This window comes from Branchiostoma belcheri, unplaced genomic scaffold (genome assembly GCF_001625305.1).
Source record: "Branchiostoma belcheri isolate BF01 breed outbred unplaced genomic scaffold, Haploidv18h27 scaffold111, whole genome shotgun sequence".
NCBI classification, from domain to species: Eukaryota; Metazoa; Chordata; class Leptocardii; order Amphioxiformes; family Branchiostomatidae; genus Branchiostoma; species Branchiostoma belcheri.
In genome coordinates this window covers 241,019-266,913 of record NW_017802503.1, presented here as the reverse complement: position 1 = coordinate 266,913, position 25,895 = coordinate 241,019, and the positions used below count along the sequence as shown (strand labels likewise).

Below are 25,895 nucleotides of genomic sequence, written 5' to 3'. Positions count from 1 at the left end.
CTTCCACAGCCTTTGCGCTACAATATTTACAAATTCTTTCACATACAGGTAGCCTTCTATACCGGCCTCTCTCTAATTCCAGAGGATGGGCACTAACTCTAATTTTGCTTATGGCTGAGCGTAGTTCGAAATCTGCAAGATTAAGATATCGCTCTATGCTGTACATGGTTTTACATTTTGAATAATATCTTAACTTACCACTATCAGTTGACATAGTATGAAAAAATGTTTGTATATGTACATCTGTAAGTCTCCTTCTCAGGGTTTCCCGACATGTTCAGGGTCACAATGTGAGGTATCGGATTGCCACAAAAAGGAGTATCCATTGTGATCTAATATGTCTTTTACTCGTTGCAATAAAGTTCGTCTACAGGTATTTGTTGTGAGGCTTTGCTGTGAGAGGAGTGCGTCCATTTGAAGGGGGTGTGAGCTTGTATCCATTTTGATCATGCGTAACCAGAACTTAACTACAGATATACAAATATCAATATCTAAAGGAAATCTACCTAATTCTGCTCTACATGCAACATTGCTACTATTTCTAAAAACACCAAGAACAATGGTTGTGTACATTTTCGATAGGTGAGGTATCATGTTGTTGTTCAGTCCCCCACATTTGACATACAATAGTGAGAAGTACATTATACATTAGTCAGAAGTAGATTTAGTTGGGCTGTTGAACTGCCCTAGTTATCATTGTCCATCCTGGACCTGTGTTGTTCAACAAGAACTGATGTTGCTGGTGGTGGTACCCCTGCCAGGTTCCCAGCTCTCCTGGGGTCAGTCTCAGAAAGGGGCTGTGTCCTACTCATACCAGAGCCAGACTGGATTCTGGTGTTGACGATGCAAGCCTGCAGGGTCTTGATGTAGCTGTAGGTCTTTGGCTGTTTTGGGACATGTACAGACCACCTTTCTGACTTCTTTTGAAACCTCCTCTTGTACCTGTAAAAAAACAGTACATGTAGATGTACTTCACTATCAACATGAAAGTTCTAACATTCCCAGTTGAGTATAAGATGGTCTGTAATTACGTAAGTACATCAATAGTTTATGATTGCATAATAGATGCCTTGCTGTACCAAATGTTTCCACAGAAATATCTTGAATTAGGACATTTTACATGAGGCGAGTGTTACAACATTTCTGGCACATGCTTAGTGTCCATAAATACTTGGCCCCACTTGTTTAAGTGCTGTTAGAACAGTATGCTGAAAGTCAATTTAACCCTGCTTTCTTCACTGTATGAATATTGAGTATATTGCAGCATAATATGTGACAGTCTGAATAAAAGTTCTAAACGGGAACTATGCTACTCCAGATGTCTTACTGAGGGACGACTGCGTGTATAAAATGTTGGTTAGCTTAAGGAATGAATCCAATCTACTATATACTGCAGAAAACATTAACTTACTTGATATGCCCATCCTTCGTCTTCCATACTGCACGGTCTTTGTGAGCGTTGTAATCAATTGCAGCCAGCTGACATCGGGCCCTGTAGACGGGAGGACTGTAGGCATGCCTCTTAGAGGCATACATTAAAATGTGGTTCTGAAAGGATTCCAGATCCGAAGTTGTTCTGGAACAAAGCAGTATTGCAACATTACTACTAGAACCATCAGCATGATTTGTTTAACAAATTCCCTAGTAAAACTTGTCAGTTAATAGCAAGACTGTTAAGCAGGGTTTAAAAAGATTGGGAACAAGTGAAGTATGGGAAACATAAAATGATATCTTGTATCAACATATGCAAGTATTCTCACCTGAACCGTAGGTACTTTGAAGCTGTCTTCAGCCACCTCTTGTTTAGCACTACAGTGCTCAGTTTCTTGTGTGCAGCTGACCCTGGAGCCAGCCAGTTCTTTGTCCTCGGTTCAGTGGTGCTGAGATGTTCATGGTGACAAGAGCCCGTAGCCCATGTGTGCTCGTCACACACGTGGTGCAGCACACCCTTCCACAGCACCTAATAACAAGTAACACAACGCATGGATACTTAAAGTGAGAACCATACAAGTCAACCATAGAACAGGAATGTCATGTACCTACTAAAATTTAAACAGGACAAAGGACAAAGAATAATATAGGTGAAAGATCAAAAGAATGTCTTAAACTGCAATTACTGTATCAGCACAATACAGTAGGTACTACATTGTATTCTCTAGATCAGTGTGTCTTGGATAACTTTTCATTGCAAAAGACATCAGCACTTTGCTGACCTACATACTAGCAGTATTTGCAGTCATTAAGCTCGTGTGGCCATAGTTTTTTTTTAATGTATAGGACGTGATACTTACGATGAACTCTTCGTAGTTCCTGGCCTTTTTACAGCACCACCAGAAGTGGTTCACGATGTCTTTTGTCCATGGCTTTATCTCTGTGCAGCCTTTCACCTGCCCAGCCTGGGTGGATAAAGTAAGATCATTTCAAGTACTAGTAGTACAAATGTACCTCAATTTCTGTCAAGGGCCATGGTCATTGCAAGAATCAAGTTTCTTGCAACAGCAAATAATGATGCATTGGTACGTGTACGCTTGGCCTTATGCAATAATGATAATTCTTGGCCTCTATGCGTACAATGTAGTTCATAATGAGTCTATGTGCATGCTATTCTTGTTCATGTAAGATATCATTCCACTACATTACATTAAAAGACATACATGGGATCACGTTGCATTGAGTTGAAGCTGTGTACTTACTGCCACTATCTTCTTGGTGAGGTTCTTGGCCCCGTGCCAGACATCGAGAGAGTGGTGAACACCTCTGGTGCCGTATTCACCCTTGTCCTGGTCTGTTTACGAGAAATAAAATACATTTGTATTTTCAACATCATGAATCATTGTTTTTTGTAATGTAAGTATTATCACAGGTCACTGAAGTACAGGTGTCATCAATTTGTACAAATAAAGGAAACATTCGGCACCTTAGTTTTGACAGAACACTATATCTATTGATTCTAGTAAAAAAATGGAACAGGTAATTGAAAACCTACAACAGTACAAGCTCTGAATATCTCACAGTTGAAGAAATGTGTTGTGCAACGGAAGAGACAGTCTATGGCTCCAATGTACTTATAAGCTTACTCATCAGTGCAGAGATTTGAGGATGTGCGTCTGTGCACACCTCCGTGATGGGCACACGCTCTCCCAGCAGCCTGTCCATGGTTCGTTTGAACCCTTCCTTCTCCATGGTGGTCGACTTCCGGTTCGTCTCCCTCTTGTCGACCACCTCAACCGCTACAATGGACTTCGTATGGTTGTCAATGGCAGTATATGTGCAGTACTGCGCACAGTAGCCCGGTGAATCCATCCTTCCATCACCTGTGTAGCGTGTAATAAAAAAAAAGTCTCATTAGTGTTAAGAACCATTTAGTGTCGTAATTAGGTAGAACATAGCAGTGTTGAAATTACTACTAAATGTATTATGTGCTCCTGCCAAAGCTTAACATGACTTTTTTTTTACGTAATGGCATAAGTATGCATAGGCATTATGTAATCTTCTGTAGGTCTTTTTGAAGTACTTACATTTTCTGTCTTAATGTTTCTGACAATGAAGACTTTATGAGATATCCCCCTCTAGACTTTAACAGCATACTCAGGCCTCCCCTGGCATAAAACAATATAAAAATAGCAGTGCACAATGAAATTATTGCTGCTAGGAAGCACTTAGCTTATACAACATGTTTACATGAAAAAAGAAATAAATCACAAATGTTGAAATTTTTGGGCTAACTATGCCATGTTTTCTCCAATGGTGGACAAATAATCACATACAGAAGGATAGCAACAAGATTCAAGATTCAACAAAACACTACTGGTGTACATACCAAGGAGAATAACCTCCTCCTTGTTCCTCAAAACCCTGATGACTTCGTCCTGCTTTTCTTCCCAGTATGCATCGATGGTGGGTACTGCTGTGCGCAACATATGTTGCGCGGCACATACAGTACCATCTACATAACACCCTGTATAGGTACGATTTGGGGGTATTTCTCGTGCAACGGATTACACCGCAGCGAAACGCAACGAATGCGGAAGTAACTATGCCACTGCAGGGCAAAAAAATTTGTTTTCTTTTTAATCTAATTAAGACATGAAAATATTGAAAAATATTGTGCCAGGAATGCCAGCAGGACAAGGGTTAACATCAATTAACATAGCCGGGTGACGTTGACGAATCAGGTGATTTGCTGGGTTTAGAGCCATGTGGTTGTTTTCCGTCATAAAGCCACCTTGTTTGCTGCGCTTGATTGGGAGGGCATCATTAACCAGGGCGAGAAAAACAAGCGGGCCTTGTTTTGTGCCTTGGGGCACGCCACACATCAGCGATTGCCAGTCCGAACACACGCCCTGGTACCTTACACGTTGGGGCGGCCTGACAGAAAACTGCAGACCCATGGTACAAGCAACAGTTGAACACCGAGATCCAGCAATTTACAGATAGCAGTCTGATGATGACCTATCTATTAAATTCATGCAGGTGATTACCGTGCACCAGGCGTGACCTACCACTCTTTAGACCATCATTTCATGAGTGGCCAATATACATTGCTAATGTTTTGCAGTAACTACTCTGTTAGAACTGCTCTGTACTGACCTCAAATCTGTACGACCTCTCACTTGCGAGATACCAGGCAGGCAGACTACTGGAGATCACTGCATTCATTGCACATCCCTCAGTTCTTCAATTGGCCTTGCCAGCTATTATCTGAAATAATGCAAATGGAAAGTAATTTCACCGTGGCATATTCTTATTTACATAGCTAATACGAACCTACCATAATAATATTTTCCAATTCAGTAGGATTTCAGTCGCCTAAAACATGTACACGTATTAACATTTTCCACAAGTCATGACAGCTCATAACTGCAGGTTTTGAAAAGATGTCTAATTTTGAGTACACTTACAAGTACTTCATATGGAACTGTACTTACTTAAAATAGGTCTATGTTATTATTAGTCAGAAAAAAATATATCTTATTAACCAAATGGTGCTGAAACTTGAGTGAAAGTCAGCGTTGCCAACAGACTCAGCTCTCTGCTTTGCTGTGTAACACTTTCATGTAAGAATGAAATTCTGTAAGAAGTACTTTGTTATTAAGAAAACAAGGTCATCTCAGAAACCATCTCATCATAGTCTTACAAAACCATACACTCGTCTGTTCTGAAATAAAAAACAAGTCAGTCATATATCTGTCTCAGTTCTAAGGGGAGTACTTCAGTTGTCCCTCTTGTCTGGTCTCTCTTTCCCAGGCTGGAAAATCCAAAAAGTGGCCTCTCCATTCCATGCCATGTTCTCTCCCATCCACCTTTCCTTTCTATTATCATTGGTCCAAGTTCACATCCTTCCCTGGATGAAGCACAGACTGTACAAGAAAGTGAAAAAGTCTATGAATGCTGCATGAGACCTCAAGTGTGCCAGGTGTCAGTCTGGGAGTTCATAAAGGCAGGACTTCATTGGTGTCCCTCCCCTCAAGCAATGGAGATCTGTTCTAAAGGACAAAGCTTACATCTTGCTACAAGAAATCAAGTCCGTCTTCACTTCTGTGGACTCTTGATGGTTCTCCCACCCTCTCATCCCAAATCTGACTGTGCATCATGCTGTTGTGCTAAAAGTCTTGAAAGATGTAATAACAATGGTTTATTTACTTCATGAAAAACACCAGACAATGGTTCCCACATGGGAGTCACAGACTGAATTGCGTGGGGGTCCATAAACAAAGGTTGGTATTATGCAAGAACATTAGCGATATTGGGTACACTATCAAAAGCATTGTTATACAATAAAAGAATTACACAATATTAACAATTTTAAAAGACACATTATATATTATAGGATATGTGTATATAAAAATCTCGGAATTAGACGCACATAGCGGATTTGCAAACATTAGGAACCACTAGATGAACGTTTTACAATAGGTCGGTGTCTTTTCATCACAGGTTCAACAGTCGCACCATGTGAGGAATTGCGCTAGAGTTATATCTTTCTGTTTTGCAGTGGATGCTACTGAGTTTGTGAGATGACCTAGTTTTCCTTCCACCCATTTCCCCCTGTAACGGTGGTAGTAAATGTCTGTACTGGTCAGACTGTCCCAGGGACTTGGCGAGTTTTACAGTCAGCTGCAGGTCTTGGCGCCGTGCGTAGAGTGTAGGAAGACCCAGTTGCACGCATGCCGTAGTGTACGACGTGAAGCTGGCTCCCAGGATAATCCGCACGGCCCTACGTTGTACTTTCTCAAGTTTGTCGCTGAGGAAGTTAGAGAGTCCGGAATACCATACAGGTGCCCTGTATTCCATGACTGGCCGAATGTAGGAGATGTAGACAGACACATGGTCGTCAGTAGGAAGGTGGAAATGTTTCCAACAGGGCATCTGGTCTGGATGGGATCCTGAATCGTGTCCTGATGGAACTGGCCAGTGACTTATCCCCCATACTTGCAACACTTTTCAACCAGTCACAGCAACATGGGCACGTCCCCAAGAGTTGGACAAAGGCCATGTCTTTAGCAAGGGTGGAGTACATAACCTGGGAATTACAGGCCCGTTTTGTGACTTCGACATATCCAAACTCATGGAAACACATTCTGGGCTACCTTGAGAAATACAATCTGAGTTTTCCAACATGGTTTCCACATAGCCCATTCTTGTGCAACCCAGCTGCTTTTCACCATCAATGATTTTGTGAAATTGTGTCAGCGTACGACAAGAAGACGCAGGTAGACGTGGGGATCCTGGATTTCAGTTTTACCTTTGGCACGATGCCACACGAGACTCCTCTTTAAACTTGCACGCTATGGCATTAGAGGTCCCATCCACCAATTGATTAAATTGTTCCTCCAAGACAGGTCCATGTGCATGGCAAACACTCGCTAGCATGGTATGAAGTTCAAGCCAAAGAGGTGCAACACCATGTCCATTATGCAGAACAAGAACCCTCTCACTAGAATGTACGAAATGAGTGGCGAGTTCGTCCACCAAACAGAACATTAGCCAAGTATCCGCCACAACCTGAATTGGTCAGTACTCAAAAACACTGCAGCGAAACGAGCCAACCACACAATCAATTTCCTTATGTTACTGTCCCTTGAAAGTGTGAGAGACAGCATACTTTAGTCTTGTCCGCTTTACCAGAGTATGGGGCAGTCATCTGGGACCCCTACCTAAGATGGCAGTCAGTCCAAACACGCCGTTGTGATTCACAGTTAATCAGGATGTACGGAAGTCATTTTTCTAAACAGGCGCACCCAACTTAAAATATTGGGTGCAAAAAAAATATTTTTGGGGGGTGCAGGATGAATAAATAAAATAAGTAGAATGTTACCAAAAACATGATTCATATCTAAAGCAAAGTACTACTACAATAATTCTATTATTTTTCTGATTCTTAAAAATTAATAATATGCTTTATACTACTGTACATTTAACATTTTTACATTATGAAAACCTATAAAAATATTTGGGTACACTGGTGTACCAAGAGAAAAAAAATTGGGTGCACAGATCCAAATATGGGCGCACTAACTAAGGCGCACATGCACCCAGTATTTCGAGCCCTGGAATGACTAACACTTGTAGTCATTCCACCCCCTCGTCTTATCCCAGCATCTGCTTGTACCCGTGCCAACCATTCCCATTGACAAGACAATCCGACCAACCCATGACACTGCAAAATATGAAGCCATCCTCTCCTTCCCAGGCTGTACCCAACGTCCTAAGTCGTCCTCTCATTCCCAGGTTGTAACCAATGCATCATTAAGTCATTCAATAACATCTTACTTGAAACTGATTAAAAAGGTGAAACATGTGCCATGGATACCCTTCATATACATGTAGAAAAGTCAGTGATGCCTTGGTTATTCTTCGAACAAAGGCTCAAGCATCACAAATCAGATGCTTAAGGGGGCACACCCCAGTTTATTTGGGGTTTCTATTCGAAGCTGCACACCCTCTAGTCTAGCGACCGTCTCTAACGTGGAATGATTCGGAAGGAGAATAACTGTATATGAGACGAAAGTATATAACTTCAGCTACAAGGCCAACTGAGTTTGGTTTCTTCAACCTCTTTAATTGTGGTAAAATCATCAGAAAAAACATTATTTTCACTCCAAAATTAATGCACGAAATTGGCAATTTTCGCGTAGGATAATCTCAGAGAAAAAAATTTTCCGGCGGAAATGACTGATACTGTCAGAAAGACCTAAGCCTCGACTATAAACGAGTAAATTATAAAGAAAGTTCTAGTACTGATTTTGTTTAAATAATCATTGGCGCGAGGGGTTGCGAATCGACTCTGGGGAAGGCGCGGAGCGAAATCTAGGTCAAACGGGCGGATTACACTTAGCGCGCAAGAATACCCGGAAGTAAAGTTCGGAGCCAAAAGAAATTTTCACCCCAAAATCACCATTTCTTACACTCTTCAGCCATGTTAATGCTTAATAATATTTTATGGCAGTTTATGAGAAATGTCACCTCAAACTTGGACCCTCAAAACCCTTTCCTCACTTTTTTTACCACGGACTACCACGGACCCAGGTCGCGGAAGAACTGGGGTGTGCACCGTTAAAGATGTCAGGGTATCCTACTAAAAAATAAATCGGCCAAACCTCTCATTGGAGATAAAGTATAGAATAATTGTCAGTATTACCTGATTTCGGGTGCACATATTAAAGTGTGTCCTTAGAATAAACCATCTCTAGCAATTAAAATAAGTGAAAGTTTCATTCTGGTCCATTCACATGCACGCAGTTAAACATGGGCATGCTCAGAACAGTAAAACATTTTCCCTTAAAGTGCTGAAAACATCCTAACTTAAAATCACTTAGGCAAGCTCCTGAAAAATCACCCAGGCATGCTTAACAGTAAAACAGTCTTAGTTGAAATCATTTTGACATGATTAAAACAGTAAAACATTTTAACTTAAAATCACTTTTGCATGCTTTATAATAGAACAGCAAAACAGTCTTACTTCAAATCATTTAGGCATGCTTAAAACAGTAAAACATTTTAACTTATAACCACTTTGGCATGCTTTATAATAAAACAGCAAAACAGTCTTACTTCAAATCATTTAGACATGCTTAAAACAGTAAAACATTTTAACTTACAACCACCTTGGCATGCTTTATAATAAAACAGCAAAACAGTCTTACTTCAAATGATTTAGGCATGCTTAAAACAGTAAAACATTTTAACTTAAAATCACTTTGGCATGCTTTATAATTAAACAGCAAAACAGTCTTACTTCAAATCATTTAGGCATGCTTAAAAAGTAAAACATTTTAACTTAAAATCACTTTGGCATGCTTTATAATTAAACAGCAAAACAGTCTTACTTCAAATCATTTAGGCATGCTTAAAAAAGTAAAACATTTTAACTTAAAATCACTTTGGCATGCTTTATAATAAAACAGCAAACAGTCTTACTTCAAATCATTTAGGTATGCTTAAAACAGTGAAACATTTTAACTTAGAATCACTTTGGCTTGTTTAAAACAGCAAAATATTCTTAATTAAAATCATTTGGGCATGCTTAAAATAGTGAAACATTCTTACTTCAAAGTTCAAATCATTTAGGCATGCTTAAAACAGTTAAACATTTGAACTTAAAATCACTTTGGCATGCTTTATAATAAAACAGCAAAACATTCTACTTTCACAAAACAGCAAAACATTTTAATCACAAGTATGTGTACCACCAACCCTTTTGTGGAGGTATCAGGGAATGATAACATTGCTGTGGCAGTGGACAAGAACTTGTGAAGACTGAAATTGAAATGAGAGACAATTATGAATTAAGTCATTGCTAATATATGCAACCCTATGATGTAAATACATACATATCTATTTCAGTGCTCGTACTACATTGTACTTCCTTCAGACGTGCAGAATTTCTCATGTCACAAAACCTGACCAGAGATTATCTCACCATATACACCTTGGGGCGGGGCATTAACCCTTTATTATCATATAGCCGGGTGGTGTTGACCAATCAGAAGGCTCCATTCCACATTCCTTATGATGCCGTAATGTCACAAATAGAGTCAAAACTGGGTCTTTATTCATCCCAATCCATACATCAAACATACAATAATCACCCACATGACCTCAGGTGACCCAATAGAACACCGCTCTGTCCTAAAAAATCCAACAATAACTTGAGTGGTGTTCCAATGACCTTGGGTGACTCCCATAACCTTTGACCCAGATTGTAGCAAATGCCAAAGCTTTATCACACCATATTCACCTCGGGGTGGGCCATTAACCCCTTTTAACTATAGGCTGCTAGAAATACATGTATTGTCTAAGGCGTATGTAACATAACTTGAGGAAAGTAGAAACTTACAGGTGGAGCAACCTTGAATCCTGATGGGCAACCTAATTTTTGCTGTAGGTTGCCCAACCTAGTTCAAAAAAAGTATTTTGTGCATTGTCTTTAGATACATGGGTGAACGCATAGCAGGCTACCTGTGAGTGGAATATTGTGGGTTAAAATGACAGAAGGGCTGGCAAGCTATGCATAAAATGCCTTGTGTCACCGATTAATTTTTTTCCCAATTGCTACTCTTATTTTCCTGCAATGAGAAATTTAAGAACTCACCCAACAAAGATGGACACTGTGTGTTTGTGTACAGGGACAGGTACTGTAATTCTCCACTTTCTTTCTTGTCATGTTGGTAGTAGCTCAGACTGGACTGGATGGTGCAGCTCCATTTCCTTCACTGACCTTTTGCCAATTTCCGACTCCCTTCAGGGCGGGAGGCCCCTGAAATAGAAAATGTAGATTCAAAAATTGGATCATCCGATAGATACTTAGTACCAACCCAAGCACAGGCTAATCACTAGCATACATGGCTTGAAATACCTTTTCCAAATACGTTCACTGGTGCAGACTGGAGGTAACACTGAGAATTACCAGGCACCTACATGAACAGTAGACATTTTCCAGAACCATAATTTGAGAATCATAGTTTATTCAGAGTTTTCAGACTTAAAACTATAAATTAAGACACCATTTCCAACTTGTAACATGTTACTGCAGCAACAATTGTCATACACGGTTTACATGGTGCAGGTTAGGTGACAGGATTCATCAGGAACTAGAAAGGCCTACATTTGCTTTGGAGCAAATTCAGCATGGCTTCACCACATCTCACTTTTCAGCGAACCGGTACGCAGCACTATCATCCTCCCATGGCAGGGTCAGCGGCTCCGAGTTCCTTCTCCACCACTAACGAACTCGGAGCCACTGACCCTGCTATGGGAGGATGAGCACTATGTGGGTCATTTCCCACGACTTACGTGCAACGTGACCCCAGGTAACCCGAAATGGAACACGTGTTCGATGGCCAACGGCAGATGGAACGAGCCATTCTTTAGATCGAACGTGGAACGGGACTTTTTCGGGTGAAAATAGCCATTAAACTTTTTAAAGTCCCCCAAATGAGTGATTTGAAAGTGGTGTATGCCAAATACGTGACTGCTATTTTATATACACATGTTCAAGGTACCCTTATACCGAATTTCAGGTCATATAGTTGTAATATGAGCGCTCAGGATCCAAAAATCCAATTTTTGTCGAAAAATGCCCCAAAAAACCTTCATAATTTTTTTCAAAGGCATGTATCAAAAAAATGAAAAAAATGCATCTGGGTATTGACCCACTCTACCTCCATGCCAAATTTCAGGTCATTTGGCTGAAAACGGCTGAGTTGAATCCCTTTAAAGAAATGGCAGGAGAAATGGCAGAAGAAGGAGAAACATGAGAGAACACAATATGTTTCACAAAACCACTTCGTGGTTTGGTGAAGCCATGATAACCAATACGTGAATGTTAAAACCAGCCTGAATGTTAAAACCAAGTCACAAGGTTTGCGGCAAAGACAAGACAAACTGTGTGACAAGCCTCCGGTGTAATGTCAGCTTTATTTTGTATATGTTACTGGCTGTGTGGCCTCCTGTGCAGGCTCCGGGGCTCGCAGAATGAAACGTTCTCCCGGCGGCTAGTTTTAGGCAGGGCTCGAACTTAACGATGTCCCGATGTCCCCTGGCCACTGAATTTCGGCCGAGACAACTGAAAAATCATTTTGGGACAATAGAAAAATAATAAACTTAGAATGTCTGCCCTTCATGCGTTTATCGGGCGCGCGACCCGGCTTTCGGCTCCAGAAAAACCTGCCGAAAGTTAAGGATTTTATTCCAATATTTCTGCGATAAATTTCAAAATTAGCGATTTTATTCCAATATTTTCCCGATAAATGTGCTCGTCATTCCAATTTTCTTCCGCCGGGCGACATGGATCGAGCCGCTACGCCGCTAATCGCATGGATCGGGCCACGCATGCTATGCTAGTTTTTGGCGGCTCGACGGAGAAATAATCCACCCCAAGAAGAAATGTTACGCACGAAAATAACAACTATAACTTGATTTCCTCGTTATATGGGTTTTTGAGGCCGTAAAATGTTTTAAACGGTTGACATTTGTCCGAAAAAACAGCTAGAAAGTCCATTTGAAAGACAGAAAAAAATGGCGGACGCTTTTCACAAAAAAAATGACCTGAAAGGTCAAGATAGCATCCAAACGTACAAGATATTACAACGTGCTAAAACGATACTTCAAATGCATAAAAAATATTTTTCGGCAACAGAAATACAAATTCACTCAATATTTTAGAACGTTAATTTGCAAACAAAGCTGTGAAAATTTCCGAATTTATTGGTTTCTATTATCAGAATATAATACTAGTATGTTATTGTTTCTATGAATGTGCGGTTGGATGCTGTGAAGGACTTTTACTAGTTTTAGTTTTACATTGATACTTGATACATTGGGGGAGATAATTAGTAATACGGCGATCCGAGTGTCTCTCAATAATTGTTTTTGAGTATGAGTTTATAGACATAATCACATTTTTATTTGTTTAGTTGTGTCAATATGTGATTTTTTTAATGGTTTAAGGAAATATTACTGGGTCACTAGCTTGGTTATATCACACTGTAACACCTTTGAAATACTAGCTCCAAGTTCCAGGTAGTAAATACATGTACAGTTTGTATCATGTATTTTTCACTTGTTGAACTTGTGGAAGCACCGTTGGCCCCCGGTTAGGGGTCATCCGGGGAACCTATGCCCAATTTTTTTCAAAATTAAGTGTGCTAATACAATTTTTTTGAACATGAAGAGGGTATTATAGAATTAAGTACAGATCTTTAACATTTCTCCAGCCTCATAAGTCTGCATTTGTACAGAAAATGTAGAACTGAAGTTGCCCGAGATGATTTTGTGTTCAGAAAAGACAAAATGCAATAGCTTCCCCCGATAGACCTCCCCCTGCAACGCGCTGCGCATTCTGGCGATACTCCTGTAAACTTAAACTGGACAAGTTTGAATTTGAGTTGGATTTGAGTTAATTTCATTGTCAATTGGCTTACACAGTAATACTACACTCTGACTAAGCTCTACAGTTGTTGTTATACATAATTCATGAAAACCAGGTTGGGACAGTCCATTCTCACTTCGGGACAGTTGGAAATTACTTTTGGGACAATTCTGGGACAGTAGGGAAAAAAGTTAAGTTTGAGCCCTGTTTAGGATGGCTGGCTATTGAAATCACGCGTTAAAAAAATATTCGAAACACTATCAAAATTCCTACCCGCCCCGAAACCTGCACAGCAGAAAATGGGCCACTGATGCAATGTAGTACTGTCCAAACTAAGACCCTGTTCATACCAGACTTATATTTAGCGGTTTCAACCGGTTTTTCAAAAACCCGGCTAAAACCCTTAGCGTTCATACCAGACTTTTGATAACCGGTTTTGTAAAAATCCTGTCCGGTGAATATCCAATTAATCGGCCATGACTGCAGTTTGAATAACCGTTCCTCCCGCTCTTCTGATTGTTGTCCTTGGCCTTCTTGCTTGCATGCCGTCTTCAGTTTGTTTTTACCTTAGTGCGGCACTGATCCTTTATCTTCAAGAAATCAGCCTCCTCCAACATTTTTGGTTCGGTAGAGTTCGAATTCGGCGACTGCTGCTCTCCAAACCTAAATAAGTATCAGGAACGTCCCGTCCGCCGACCAGGTTGCGTTTGCTGATTCCATCGCAAAATAAAGAAAAACCGTGGAAAAACAGTGGAAACGAACTCAAGTTGGTCAAAACAACGCGATCAAAAAAGCTTGCAGGTCGCACACGGCCAGGATGCTGACCCCGTGACCCCGGAATTATGACGCAAAAACCGGTTCAATAAACCCTTAGCGTTCAGACCAGGTTTTTCGGTGGAAAACCCCCACAAAAACCCCTCAAAAACCACCTCCCGAGGTGGTTTTTCAAAATCGGATTTAAACCCCTAAAAAACCGGTTAATTTGCGTTCACACCAGGTTAAATAAAAACCGGTTTTTGAAAAACCGGTTGAAACCGCTAAATATAAGTCTGGTATAAAAGTTACTGTAATGGCAACCCTCTTCAAAGAAGCTAAAAAATGTACACAAACTGGTATGTTTTCTTTTGAACCATGGTTTGTATTTTTTATACATGAACTGTTCTCAAAAGTTGGTGAGAAAAGGGCAGGCAATGTCCACGACTGCTTCCCAGGATGAATTCAAATGTTTATGATATCTATTCATATGGATTCATTATAGCATTATTGCCATGTGCAAAGGCCGTGTACAAATTCCACACAACGTTGGGGGGGGGGGGGGGGCTGCACCAAAACAAGAATGTTTACCTGTATATTTTGTTTTAGTTTTGATTCAGTTTTCATACAAACTGCAGTCATGGCTTAAAGGCGAGGTCCAATACTTTCAATTTTGGGGCCTTTCTACCGAAAATCCTATTTGTAAATGGTGTTTTATTGGTTTCTGCCACCCCTGCACATATTTGCCGTGATATGACCTGCTCATGTTCCCTGGCTACCGCCCGATTGTCCGCTAGGCGGTGCAGCGACAGTACCTTTGACGTCACTGGTTAATTTCTGCTACTTGGACCTCGCCTCTAATGGCTGGACAGGGTTTTTGAAAAAACGGTTTTGTAAGTCTGGCGTGAACGCTAGGGATTTTAGCCTGGTTTACCCCGCTAATGATTTAGCGGTTTCAACTTGTTTTTAAAAGTCTGGTCTGAATGGGATCTAAAAGTCTGGTCTAAACTGGGTCATTGTTTATATGCTGTAAAAAGTGCAGGTTTTTTTCTAAACAGGGGAACAGGGGAGCTGCTCCCTCATGTAACCAGCCAGCTCCCTCATATCAATTCTCAGATTGAACCCTAAGTGGCTACTTACACACCAATTAGTCTTTCTCAAAATGACCTTTTTCCAGTAAAGATGTAAAAACAATACAGCAATCATCCAGTGTATTCTAGCATTACAAACTGTGTTACTCTCATAAAAAATCACCCCACGGATGCTTTGCCCCCTTGCCACGCTTGCGATCTGCTCCCTCATGCTAAACTTTTCTAGAAAAACCCTGAAGTGTAAAGGAGTTTTCTTTTACACAACCAAATTTCACAACTTCCACATTTACAACAAAGAATTCTAGCATTAAAAACTGTGTTACTCTCAAAAGAAACCTTGGTTGCTTTGCTATCTCGCCATGCTTGCAATCTGCTCCCCCATGCTAAATTTATCTAGAAAACCCTGGAATGGCGTGCTGGCAAACCTATTCCTGATTAGTAGAGACATTTTCAGAATTAGCAGCCACTCTTCATTGAATACTGGTTTGGACCATGGCATGGACATTTTGCTTTTCAAGCAGGAGGCTCCCGAATCCAGATTACAACTTAGTTAGTGAATCTCCCCCTGGCTTTGTCTCTTCTCTCGTGTTTTCGCGACCATGATGGCATGATAGAAAACAGATGTGAAGGCGGGAAGTCGTTGGGGGAGGGCGCGTATACAACCAATTTGCGTATACCAAGATCCCCTTAACAACTTATTTTTACCAATAACTAAGTCTGTACAATACTGAACAATGTCGACGGTAGGTTATAAATTCAATGTGGTATGAAGCATACATACATACTAGTACATACACGTAGTTATACCCTCCTACCCAAACCCCTTTGTCTTCACACGAAAAACTACGGTCTACGGAAAAAAGCTCAAAGTTGACCCGACCTATTCTAATTACTTTAATATATTTCCTATAGTGAACTCCGTGAGATTGCCAGGATTACGATTTATACCTTTCAAACCCTGGTTATGACCCATCTTTCTTCTGCGTCCTACAAAATTCACATATATGACAAATTTTCGGCACGTGACGCCATGTTGGATCCAGCAGGGTTGAGAACAATGAACACTGCATTACAATCATTCTGAGCAAGGAGGTTATTGTTCTGAGCTTCTGTATTAAATAAAGTTTCACTCACCGTCCCATAACAGTTGGTGATCACAGATAATTCACTGTAGACTTGATCCCTCAGCCCCTTGCTCGTGTCGCATGCCGCCACATCATACAGGACGCGGACGTTGGTCGAACCTTTCCTTACATTTGAAATCGTGGCTAATGTGTATAAGAGCACTGGTTGGGTACAGGTCACGTGACAATTTTTAACGGAAGCGGTCTGGTCCGGTCCATCCAGGTCGAGGGGAGCCGTAATGATGATCCTGGGTGCACACATTTTGGGCCGCAAAGATCACTTCATGTGATATATGACTATATTCAATACTGACAATATTCTGTTAAACTTTCGAACTATAGACGTAAGTCATACACATAGGATTCAACAAAGTGAGGGCAAACATACTACCATAGTATTTTTAATCACCCCTGTTAGAATGGGTCACTCCAAAATTCTGTAAGTGTAACCAAAGAGGTGATAGAAGCTCCTTGGTGCATAATTTCTTGTTGAATGTCCTTGCTCAACTTCTTCGATGTGTTATATATCTGTAAATCTTGCGGGAAGTGTCACAGCCACAGTCATATGCCACATTCTGGTAGGATATTGGCTTAAGTTGTTACAGGATCAGGCAACAAGGTACGATATTTTTTCGCATCTGTCCATGGAGGTAAAAAAGCGGTATTTTGACAACACACTCGAAGGGTGACCTTTGGAAGGTCAAGTCAATAGAGAGTCGGTTTGAGCAAGGCGGTTAAACTATTTTAAAACTTCTTAAACGTTATTCGAGCAAGGACGTTCTATCACAAGTGGGAGTTATGGTTACATGTGATGAGACTTTAAAAATAGACATTGTTATGTCGAGCATAGCTGGACCATCATATTCATAGTCATATTAATTACTAAGAAAATGAATTCGTAAAAACTCTTCTGAATAATATAGTTGTTGTGAATTTCTTGTTTCATTGTTGTGAATGTCTTTCTCATGACCTTTCATAATTATGTATAACGAAGGAAAATGTATTATTATGGAGCAAGTTTAAACTGTAAATTCCAACACAAAAATTGGACTCACCAACTTTACGACTGTAAGTGTAAGACTCCAGTCTTTGTCAATGAATGAGCAAGGTACATATATGTTGACAACACTTAACCAAGCTTAAGAAGGCGCACGCACAAGAGTTCACACCTCATTGCGTACTCGTTAACACCTACTTGTCAAGTGTTTTAAAGATGTGTATTGCTGCCTCAACTAGTTAGGCATCTTAACCTTATCAAGAGGGGAGGGGGTGGCAGGCCGGTGTCACGGATTTCATGTGACATTATTCCTGAATGTTTAGAGGTAGAGCCGCAAAACCTTTCTTTAATATATCCGATTTCATACTCACCTTTGGTGTTACCATGGAAACGAGAATTTGATAGAGATTTATTGGTTTGAAATTTAGGTTTAGACAACGGACTTTTGTTAATTCACACGTTTTCTAACGCCTTAAACATTTTTTTTTACTTTCTACACCTACAAATTCACCATTTATGCTAATTCTATAGCGTCATTGATAGAAGTCAAAGTCGGTGGACTACGTCATTAGCTTAGGTGTAAATTAGGCAAGGTTCCTCATCTTGTCCAGTATTGCCGTATGATTGGAAAAGGGCAAAAAATATTTTTTTCAAAATCGACAAAAAATCATATGTTGATCTTTATGCATGGGAGACAACACACATTCACACAATACTTTCATTCATGTTCTCAAAGGGTACACTCAAAACTTTTATTTGTGCTGAAAAGCATTATATGCAGGAAGTAGGATACATACATCTTATCAGAAATTAGAATAATATTCGTCTTAACACCTTATAATTGTGTAGTTTTCGATTTACCTTCTCTTGGTATGGCCTAATACAGAGAAAGATTAGGTGATAAAATTCATGCAGGTTGGATACAGTTGTGGCAAATAATGTGACGTTTTGAGTTCCAGGACTTTCTTCCTTTTTATTTTCTATGGGTATTCCTCACTTTAGACTTGTACAGAGGTGTTCAGCAGTGTTTTACCTATGTTTGTGTTCAGCATGCTTTGCAAAAAAAGTATCCTAAATACATGGCTACCTCAGAAGTTTATAGAGCAAAAATAATAATATTAACTCGTATGTCATACAATGTTAACACAATAATCACCATTTAAATGCAAAACGTTTTATACAAAAGATGTCTACAATATCTACAATGCAAAATGCTATCCACTAACAAGACCACTGACATATTCTTCATTTTCATGTCCAATTGCCTTATCATACAGATATAGAGACATTTCAAAGTTATGTGTATGTACTTTATTTCCCTTTTTGTGAGAGCATTCTATAACACATCCACATGTAAATTTAATACATTTCTCACTTCATGGTACGATATTGTGCTGCAAGCTTTCTAAAAGATGAGATGATCAGATGATAGCTGGATGAAACGTTTACTATCTAGGAGCAACAGTGTATGAAGTTACAAACTAAAGCGTAGGAATAACAAAATTCCTCAAACACAGACGTCCTAATCTATGGCAGTCACTCTCAATAGTACAAGCTTAATGACTCCCTCTCAGAAAGACGGCAAACACTACAGCGTCTTCGTGTAAACTGCAGATTACTTGAAAACTGAAATGGGACTCGGGGGTAATGTCATTCATATGGCCTCTGTAGATGTACTGCTCCCTTTAAGTGCAAGGTATTTCTTCAAAGATACAGTTATCTTGAACTTCTCATGTTAGGAAATGCCCACCCCTTTTGGTGACACCAACACATCCAAGAGATGTTTCCAGGTCTAGCTGCTGCGACTTATCGGTAACTGAAAATCAAAGAAGAGAGTATGGTTTTAACAGTTTGGTTTTGTACCACAAAGAGGTTTCATATAATGCCATTTTTGCTACTCGCAATTTTGTAAATCTTACTTATTTTCTTGAATTAAGCATTCCTGCAACAACCATCATACTGGTATGGACAAACAATGTTCTAGTGTAAACAGTGTATGGGGTAAAAGAATCCTGTTGGGATAAGCTGATGTTTCATTGGAATTTTTGTTATGGTGTAGGAGTCAAGTACAGAAGGACAATCTTCTGCAATACATTGCCACACATCGAGTCTCAATGCCATGAACAGTATGGGGTCTGGTATCCCCCAAAAAATTCTAGAGGGTTCCCTTTATTGAAGGCCAAATTCCTTGTTTACAACTTCATTTGTGAGTCAAACTTTAGAGACAGTGTAGGCCGGGGCTAACTCACAACAAAAGATGTTGGGGGCCCCTGTCATTCAAACAGTGTAAGATTTGCCCTCAAATAGTACATTTAAGTACAGAGTGTCTTCACTCTACCTTGTACATGTATTAGTCTATATAGATAGAGCATGGTTTGAGGCTGACTATGAGGATATAGAACTGCCCTGCCCACCAAGGGGATTTCATGCCTCAGGAGGCTGGAGGCCGAGGGTGACATGAAATTGGGCGGGCAGTTCTAAATCCGAGTATTCAGCCTCAAACCATGCTCTATCTAACTTAGAGCACTTTTAGGTCCACGAAGTTGATAAACCCCATCCACTACTGCACTAGTACTATCAGTGGTCGAAATACTTTTTTTTCAGTGCTCTGCAATATTGCAGAAGTATCAAAATTTCGTCCTGCAATTTTGAAATACTTTCTGCAAATACACAAGCCCCCATATTACAACCTTCTGAAACCAATAATGCCTATTTTTACATCATATATATATAACGGTATAGCTTTGTAAATCTGTAGCATTACTGAAATTCTTCAAAATATCACTCTTTTACATATGTTCGGACCGAAAAATTTTATCGGTCCGGTCCAAAAAAACCGAAACGTCGGTGGACCGGTTTTTTTTTGACCGGAACAAAAATCCATATTTGTAACGTTACTGAATAACTGATGATCACTACATACAAAGAAGCCTGCCAGGAAAATGAAAATCCAGCCTTTAAATAAAAGAAGTTTACCTTAGTCTCCGTCTCTCTCATTTTGCAACAATATTTTACCTTATTTTGGTACCGATAGTCATCTAGAAATCATAAAGGACAAGTCTACGGGCCGTGCTTGGTTCGGATCGAGCCGAAAATCACTGATTTTACACCATATGGTCGCAATGTGATGCACGTAAATTTTCACTCGAAATGAGAAATTACCGCCCAACAAAACGGACCATTTGGTTCCCAGTGCTGTATTTCTCTTTTGTTCATGTGATCAACTTGTTTTCTTTGCTTGAATCGTGCAAAATACCAAGGAAAAACATCAAAATTTCGGCAAATTAACGCCGAGGCGAGTGTGGTTTTTCGGAGGAGCCATGTTTCCTTTGCCGTGTTGCCTGCTGGGAAATCACACCTTCACCTTCACCTGCTGGGAAATGCTCAGCGAAAATTGCCGAGGCAGTTGTCGGGTCCTCCCGGGAGACGAAATCTAACATCGGAAAATGGCGAGTGCCCATATTTGGTTATCGTCGCCTTTCGTCGCCTTGTCGAAATCGTTCAACTTTGACCCCAAATTCCCTTATTTGGGACCATTACAGTCTGCTGGAAAACGCCGGCAGGTTCGTGCGGCGCAGGTTTTCGATCTATTCACAGCGCCACTGCTTTGCTAATTGAAAATTATTGAATCCGGAGCCTATTTTTTCCTTCTGCAAAATTGCAGATTGTAAGTTTTCTCTTCTGCAATCTTGAAAATCTATCTGCAAATTGCAGACTGCAGATGGGTATTTCGAACACTGACTATATTTAGCTTTATAAATCTTTGTTCAGTGTCACTTTCTGTCTAGTTTCAAGGAGTTGTTTTGCTGTCTGAGAAGACTCAAGCCATGTGTGGTAGTGAGCCGGTCAGCCTGCCAAAGGCAGAAAGCTGTACACTGCCATTGGCCAGCTGTTGTTTTTATGGATACCACAGTAGGCGTCTCCAACATAGTCTAATCTATTCGGTTAGTTAGAGCACCTCTATCACTAGAGAGAGACCAATTCCAGCTCACTGGTTGGCTGAGAAGAGGGTGGCTGGTTAGTTAGTGCAGTGAGAGGTTCACTAACTGGCAAAAAGGCAGCTAGTACTACATGCATGTGGATATAATCATAAAAAAACAGGCTCCCTATTGGCTGAGGGGACCTGGCAGTGCTCTAAGTAACGACTTAAGGTTTGTGATCAAACATATTAAAGCAGCCAACATTAAAGACATAACATTTCTGACAATTACTGTCCCTGGAAAAACAAACCCTGAATAGATGAATAGAGTCACGAAGAGGGTTAAGTGATTTGTCATAAGTGATTCGTCATTCATTCATTTTTAATGTTAAGAGTCAGGAATCCTGAAAAGTCTTACTTCTGAAAGAACCTCCAGGGGGTTCCCTGTGGCTGAAATGCCATCCTTGGCACCATTCTGGCTGGTAGCTGGTGCTCTGCCAATGAGTGCTGGGGTGGCCTGGTTTGCATCTGGCCTGCCCGGGGTGGCTGGTGCCTCCAGGTTGGGAGCTGAACCATCCTTGGCACCATTCTGATGCGACCTACATGACATGATACAGTAGCATGAATGACACAGTAGCACGAATGACCTCAATCTTGTAGTCATAGCCTATGGTCTAATGTGATTTGTTACATCTTGATACATTGTTTTTTTTTGCATCTGGTATGTAAGTTACACTCTATAGCTATAACCAACAAGAGGCTTAGCTAAAAAAATTACACTGACACAACAAAGTCACTTGGTCCCTTCCAAATATTTCCCATTCAGTATGAGGTTTTAATTACATTTATTCAGAATAGTATGCTCACCAAAGTTTCCACCTCCGAGGGGTCCAAAGGGCACCCTGTTGGCCAGTGTGGCCATTTGTCTGGCCACTCTAGTTGTCATGAGCCAAGGAGCCTGCAGTGGCTGTGGAGTCTGTGGTGGCTGTGGAGCCTGGTGGTGCCCCGGCTGCTGAGGTGGTGGTGGAGCCTGGTGGTGCCCAGCCTGCTGGGGAGGTGGTGGAGTCTGGTCGTGCCCCGGCTGCTGGGTTGGTGGTGGAGTCTGGTGGTGGGGCATTCGATCCAGTAGTGGCTGTGGTGTTTCGTAGGTGGGGCTGTTGGTGGGGCATTCGATCCAGTAGTGGCTGTGGTGTTTGTAGGAGAACCGGAGGTGACTGTGGTGATTAGTGTCGTTGGGTTCGTAGGCGACAGATGCTCCCGTAATATTGCGGGGATGTCCTCTGACGACAATCGGGTGCCATTGTGCTGCATGTCTCCTACAGGGCAAATTATAACATAAGGATACTAGTATCATCATTTAACAAAAGATGTTATTTGTTCACCTCAGCTAAATAATGCTGACTGGAAGGCACGATGATAAAATGTGATAACACATCTGGTGGTATATCGTAAACGACCGTTAGCTCAGAGGGTGTCCCGGTCGATTCTAATTGAAAACAAATATGTGGCTTCTCTTTTCCGAAGAACACATGGCCACATGTTGACAAGACATCAGATAATTTTTAGACTCCTTGCTACTTGTACTTTTGTTTTATTTCTAATTCTATGTTCATTATGTTTTTTCGTATATTTATCATACCAGTTTAGGAAGTCAACTCATCATACCCCGGCATCACAGTTATTGAAAAGGAATCAAAGTGAAATTAGCCTGGCAAGCCGTGAGCTCAGCGCGGCCGAAAACTACAGCCAAGCCGACCAAAGGTTTAGTACCCAGGCTAAAGTGAAATTAGCTAGATCAGAGACAGTGTCAGAGTACGGTCTTGGATCGCCGGGTCGGGCGACTGAGGTTTTTGAGAAAGGAACGTGAATTATGAAGACGTGATGAGTAATTAGAACCAAGTCAGAACGTACATGTCAGTGGGAGGCTCTGCTGACGCATGTAAGAAAAATAAACACCGGGAGGACGAGCCGCGGGCTTTATCCCTCCAAATTGCTCCACAAGCAGAGGTTTGGGTTTGGGGTTATTTTTAGCGTGTTTCTAGGCTTTTTTATCGGGGTTTCTCTTTGCAAGTTGCACTGGATTTATTCCCACGAAACCCAGTGCAGAAAAAAAAGATAAAAAGCCTAAAAACACGCTGAAAATAACCCCAAACCTCTGCTTGGAGAGTACTTCAGATCTCATCTCAAATCTAGATGCCAGACTACCCTGGCTAATCGCGTTTCTTGGCGGCTGCCGCCCTACCGGTGACCTCCGACTGAGAGAGCTTGTCGGTAACATAGCGTAAGCTGTGATGGCGTGAAATAAAAGGGTTTGGGGCAGCCGGGTTTGTAGCGGACAGTATGCTTCTTCACGCACCCCACCCCACCCCAAAATCTATCGCTTATAAACGCCAGCGTTGGGCACCAAGGCCATTGTGCCTCAGTAATAATATATAGCTTTAATAATGCCGCCAGACACTGTCAAATGCCTTTTTCATGTCGACAAAGCAAACAAATAGTTTCCCCCTCTTTTTTGGAGATATTTTTTTTAAATTAAAGCTTTAAGAATAAAAACATCGTCAGCTGTTCGGCATTTATTTCTGAAACCAAATCGCGTGTCAGCTAACAGACAATTCTTTTCTACAAGTTCTGTAATCTATTATTCAAGAGGAGGATGAATAGTTTTGACGGACAACTTAAATCGCGGTAATTATACACATTGGACTAGCCTGGGTGCCAGACTCATAGCACACTGGACACAAAGTATCTCAGTGAGATACTTTGTGTCCAGTGTGCCATGGGTCTGGCACCCAGGCTACATTGGACTTGCTTTCCGACTTTAAGATTGGTGTGAGTATGCTCGTATTCCAATTGAATGGGAAAGCGCCGTTTGAAAGGATTGTACCAGTGGTTTACAAAACTGTTCAGCCCCGTGTTTTAGCATTTCGTTTGAGATGTACTCCATATTACTCAATTTACTGCTTCGCTGACGCTCCATGATCACAGTTAACGCAGACCCCCAACAAGTCTGCAACATGAGGAGGCTAAATTTGGCCCATGTTAGGCGTGAATATGAAAAAAGTTCGTTGGGCACAGCAGGCTTCGGGCTGACAAGAGCAGAAACTAGCATTAAATAAAAAGTTGTCTGATTTTTTTCTTTGAAATGCCAAGGACCCCCCATTCAAAATCCTTGCTACGGGCATGATCTTGCACAGGTATTTCTGCGTCAATGGCGAAAATTTTGGGTACCCAGAAAAAGCGGTCACCATGGCCAGGTGGTGAGCTTGAAGAGGTGGCAGGTTTGACTGTATCTGTATTCCGGAGCCTAGTAGCCAGGCTACAGGGCTTGGGGTTACCAAGACTATTCATTGAGGTATAAGAAGTATAACGAAGACCGTAGTGTGTAGTATTTTTAGTGAACGTATGTCATTCTTTATTCCAATTTCTTTGTTTGTGTGTGTGAGCTGCACCAGTGTCAGAGCTATATGGGGTGATTTTGTCAGGATTTGTGGTGGGGATTTAGCTACGCATCAAACATAACCTATATACGTAATCCAGTCAGGACTATATATTATAGATTAAGTTAGATAACGCATTTCCGTCAACCGCCAACGAGGAGGCACCCCACCATGGTGACATATGGCCTTGTTTAAGGCAGTGTTTGTTTTTTTTTCACACAGTCTCAACTGTCCGGTCCGTCTTTTGGTTAGTTCAACGTTTAAACGTTGTACTGCTCAGCAATGTCGGCTAGGATACTTTGTAGTCCCTCCCGTGATGTTTTAGCGTATCTCTCTCGCCACATTTCTTCTTTGAGGTAGCTGGAAGTGTCCTCTCCCATACATCCGTGCATGGCTTTCAGTTTCTTTTTTTTTCGGTTCCAGTAGGACTCGATGTGTTGGGTATGAACCCCGGTCACAGGGTCTACAAAGTGACGGCTGTGGTTAACAGTGCTGTGTTGGGCGACATTTGGCAGTTGTTGAACGCGTCTGTATGCTGCCCATTCGTCGGAGTAGATGGTGGACCCCGGTAGTACACATCTTTCAATTATTGGCAGCAAAGTGTTGGCATCCCTGGATTCCACTACCTCCATGTAACCAATGCACGGCTGGACGTCAGTCCTCACAATGCCAAACACCCAGATGGGCCTCGCCCTGCGGCCACGTCGATATTTTGGTTTTTTCCTGAAAACTGACTCATCCATGACTAGGATAGTGTTCTGACCTCCCATTGGAATGGGAGGATCGATGACAAGTTTATTTTCACAAACTTGTCTGAGGACCCGGCACATTTTGCACAATGTGTGCTTACTCACATAACCAATGGAAAGCAGCTCCTCAGCTATGTCTTTGACAAGTTTTCCCTCCGCCCACTTTACGATGACTCGCAGGAAAACTCGCAGGTCAATCTTGGGGAACTCGGCGAATATGGAGTCCGTGCGAACTGAGCGGGATGTACGACACGTCGCCCTGGGACAGCGCCACGTAAACTCGTCACTTACGTCCCTGCGCTCCACGTACTCCATCGCCACATGACCGTCACACCGGAGACAGTCCATGCTAGATGCCAGCAACTGATGCTCCATTAACCAGTCCAAGCAGTCGGCCATGGGCGCCCCTGGTCGTGTTACCAGCTCGATCTCTGCAAACAAGGGTGCTGCCAT

The 25,895-nt window shown here is 41.3% G+C and overlaps 1 protein-coding gene across 1 annotated transcript; it reads right to left on the bottom strand.

The window, feature by feature from the left end:
• Positions 1 to 664: 664 nt before the first annotated feature.
• Positions 665 to 25,895, bottom strand: LOC109487386. Its single transcript, XM_019791375.1, has 9 exons — positions 25,606 to 25,895; positions 22,124 to 22,572; positions 3,821 to 3,907; positions 3,078 to 3,314; positions 2,694 to 2,785; positions 2,292 to 2,396; positions 1,761 to 1,960; positions 1,412 to 1,576; positions 665 to 942 (listed from the first exon to the last, which is right to left on the bottom strand). Exons 1-9 carry the CDS (start codon positions 25,893 to 25,895, stop codon positions 687 to 689), a joined length of 1,881 nt encoding a protein of 626 aa, XP_019646934.1. The 3' UTR covers positions 665 to 686.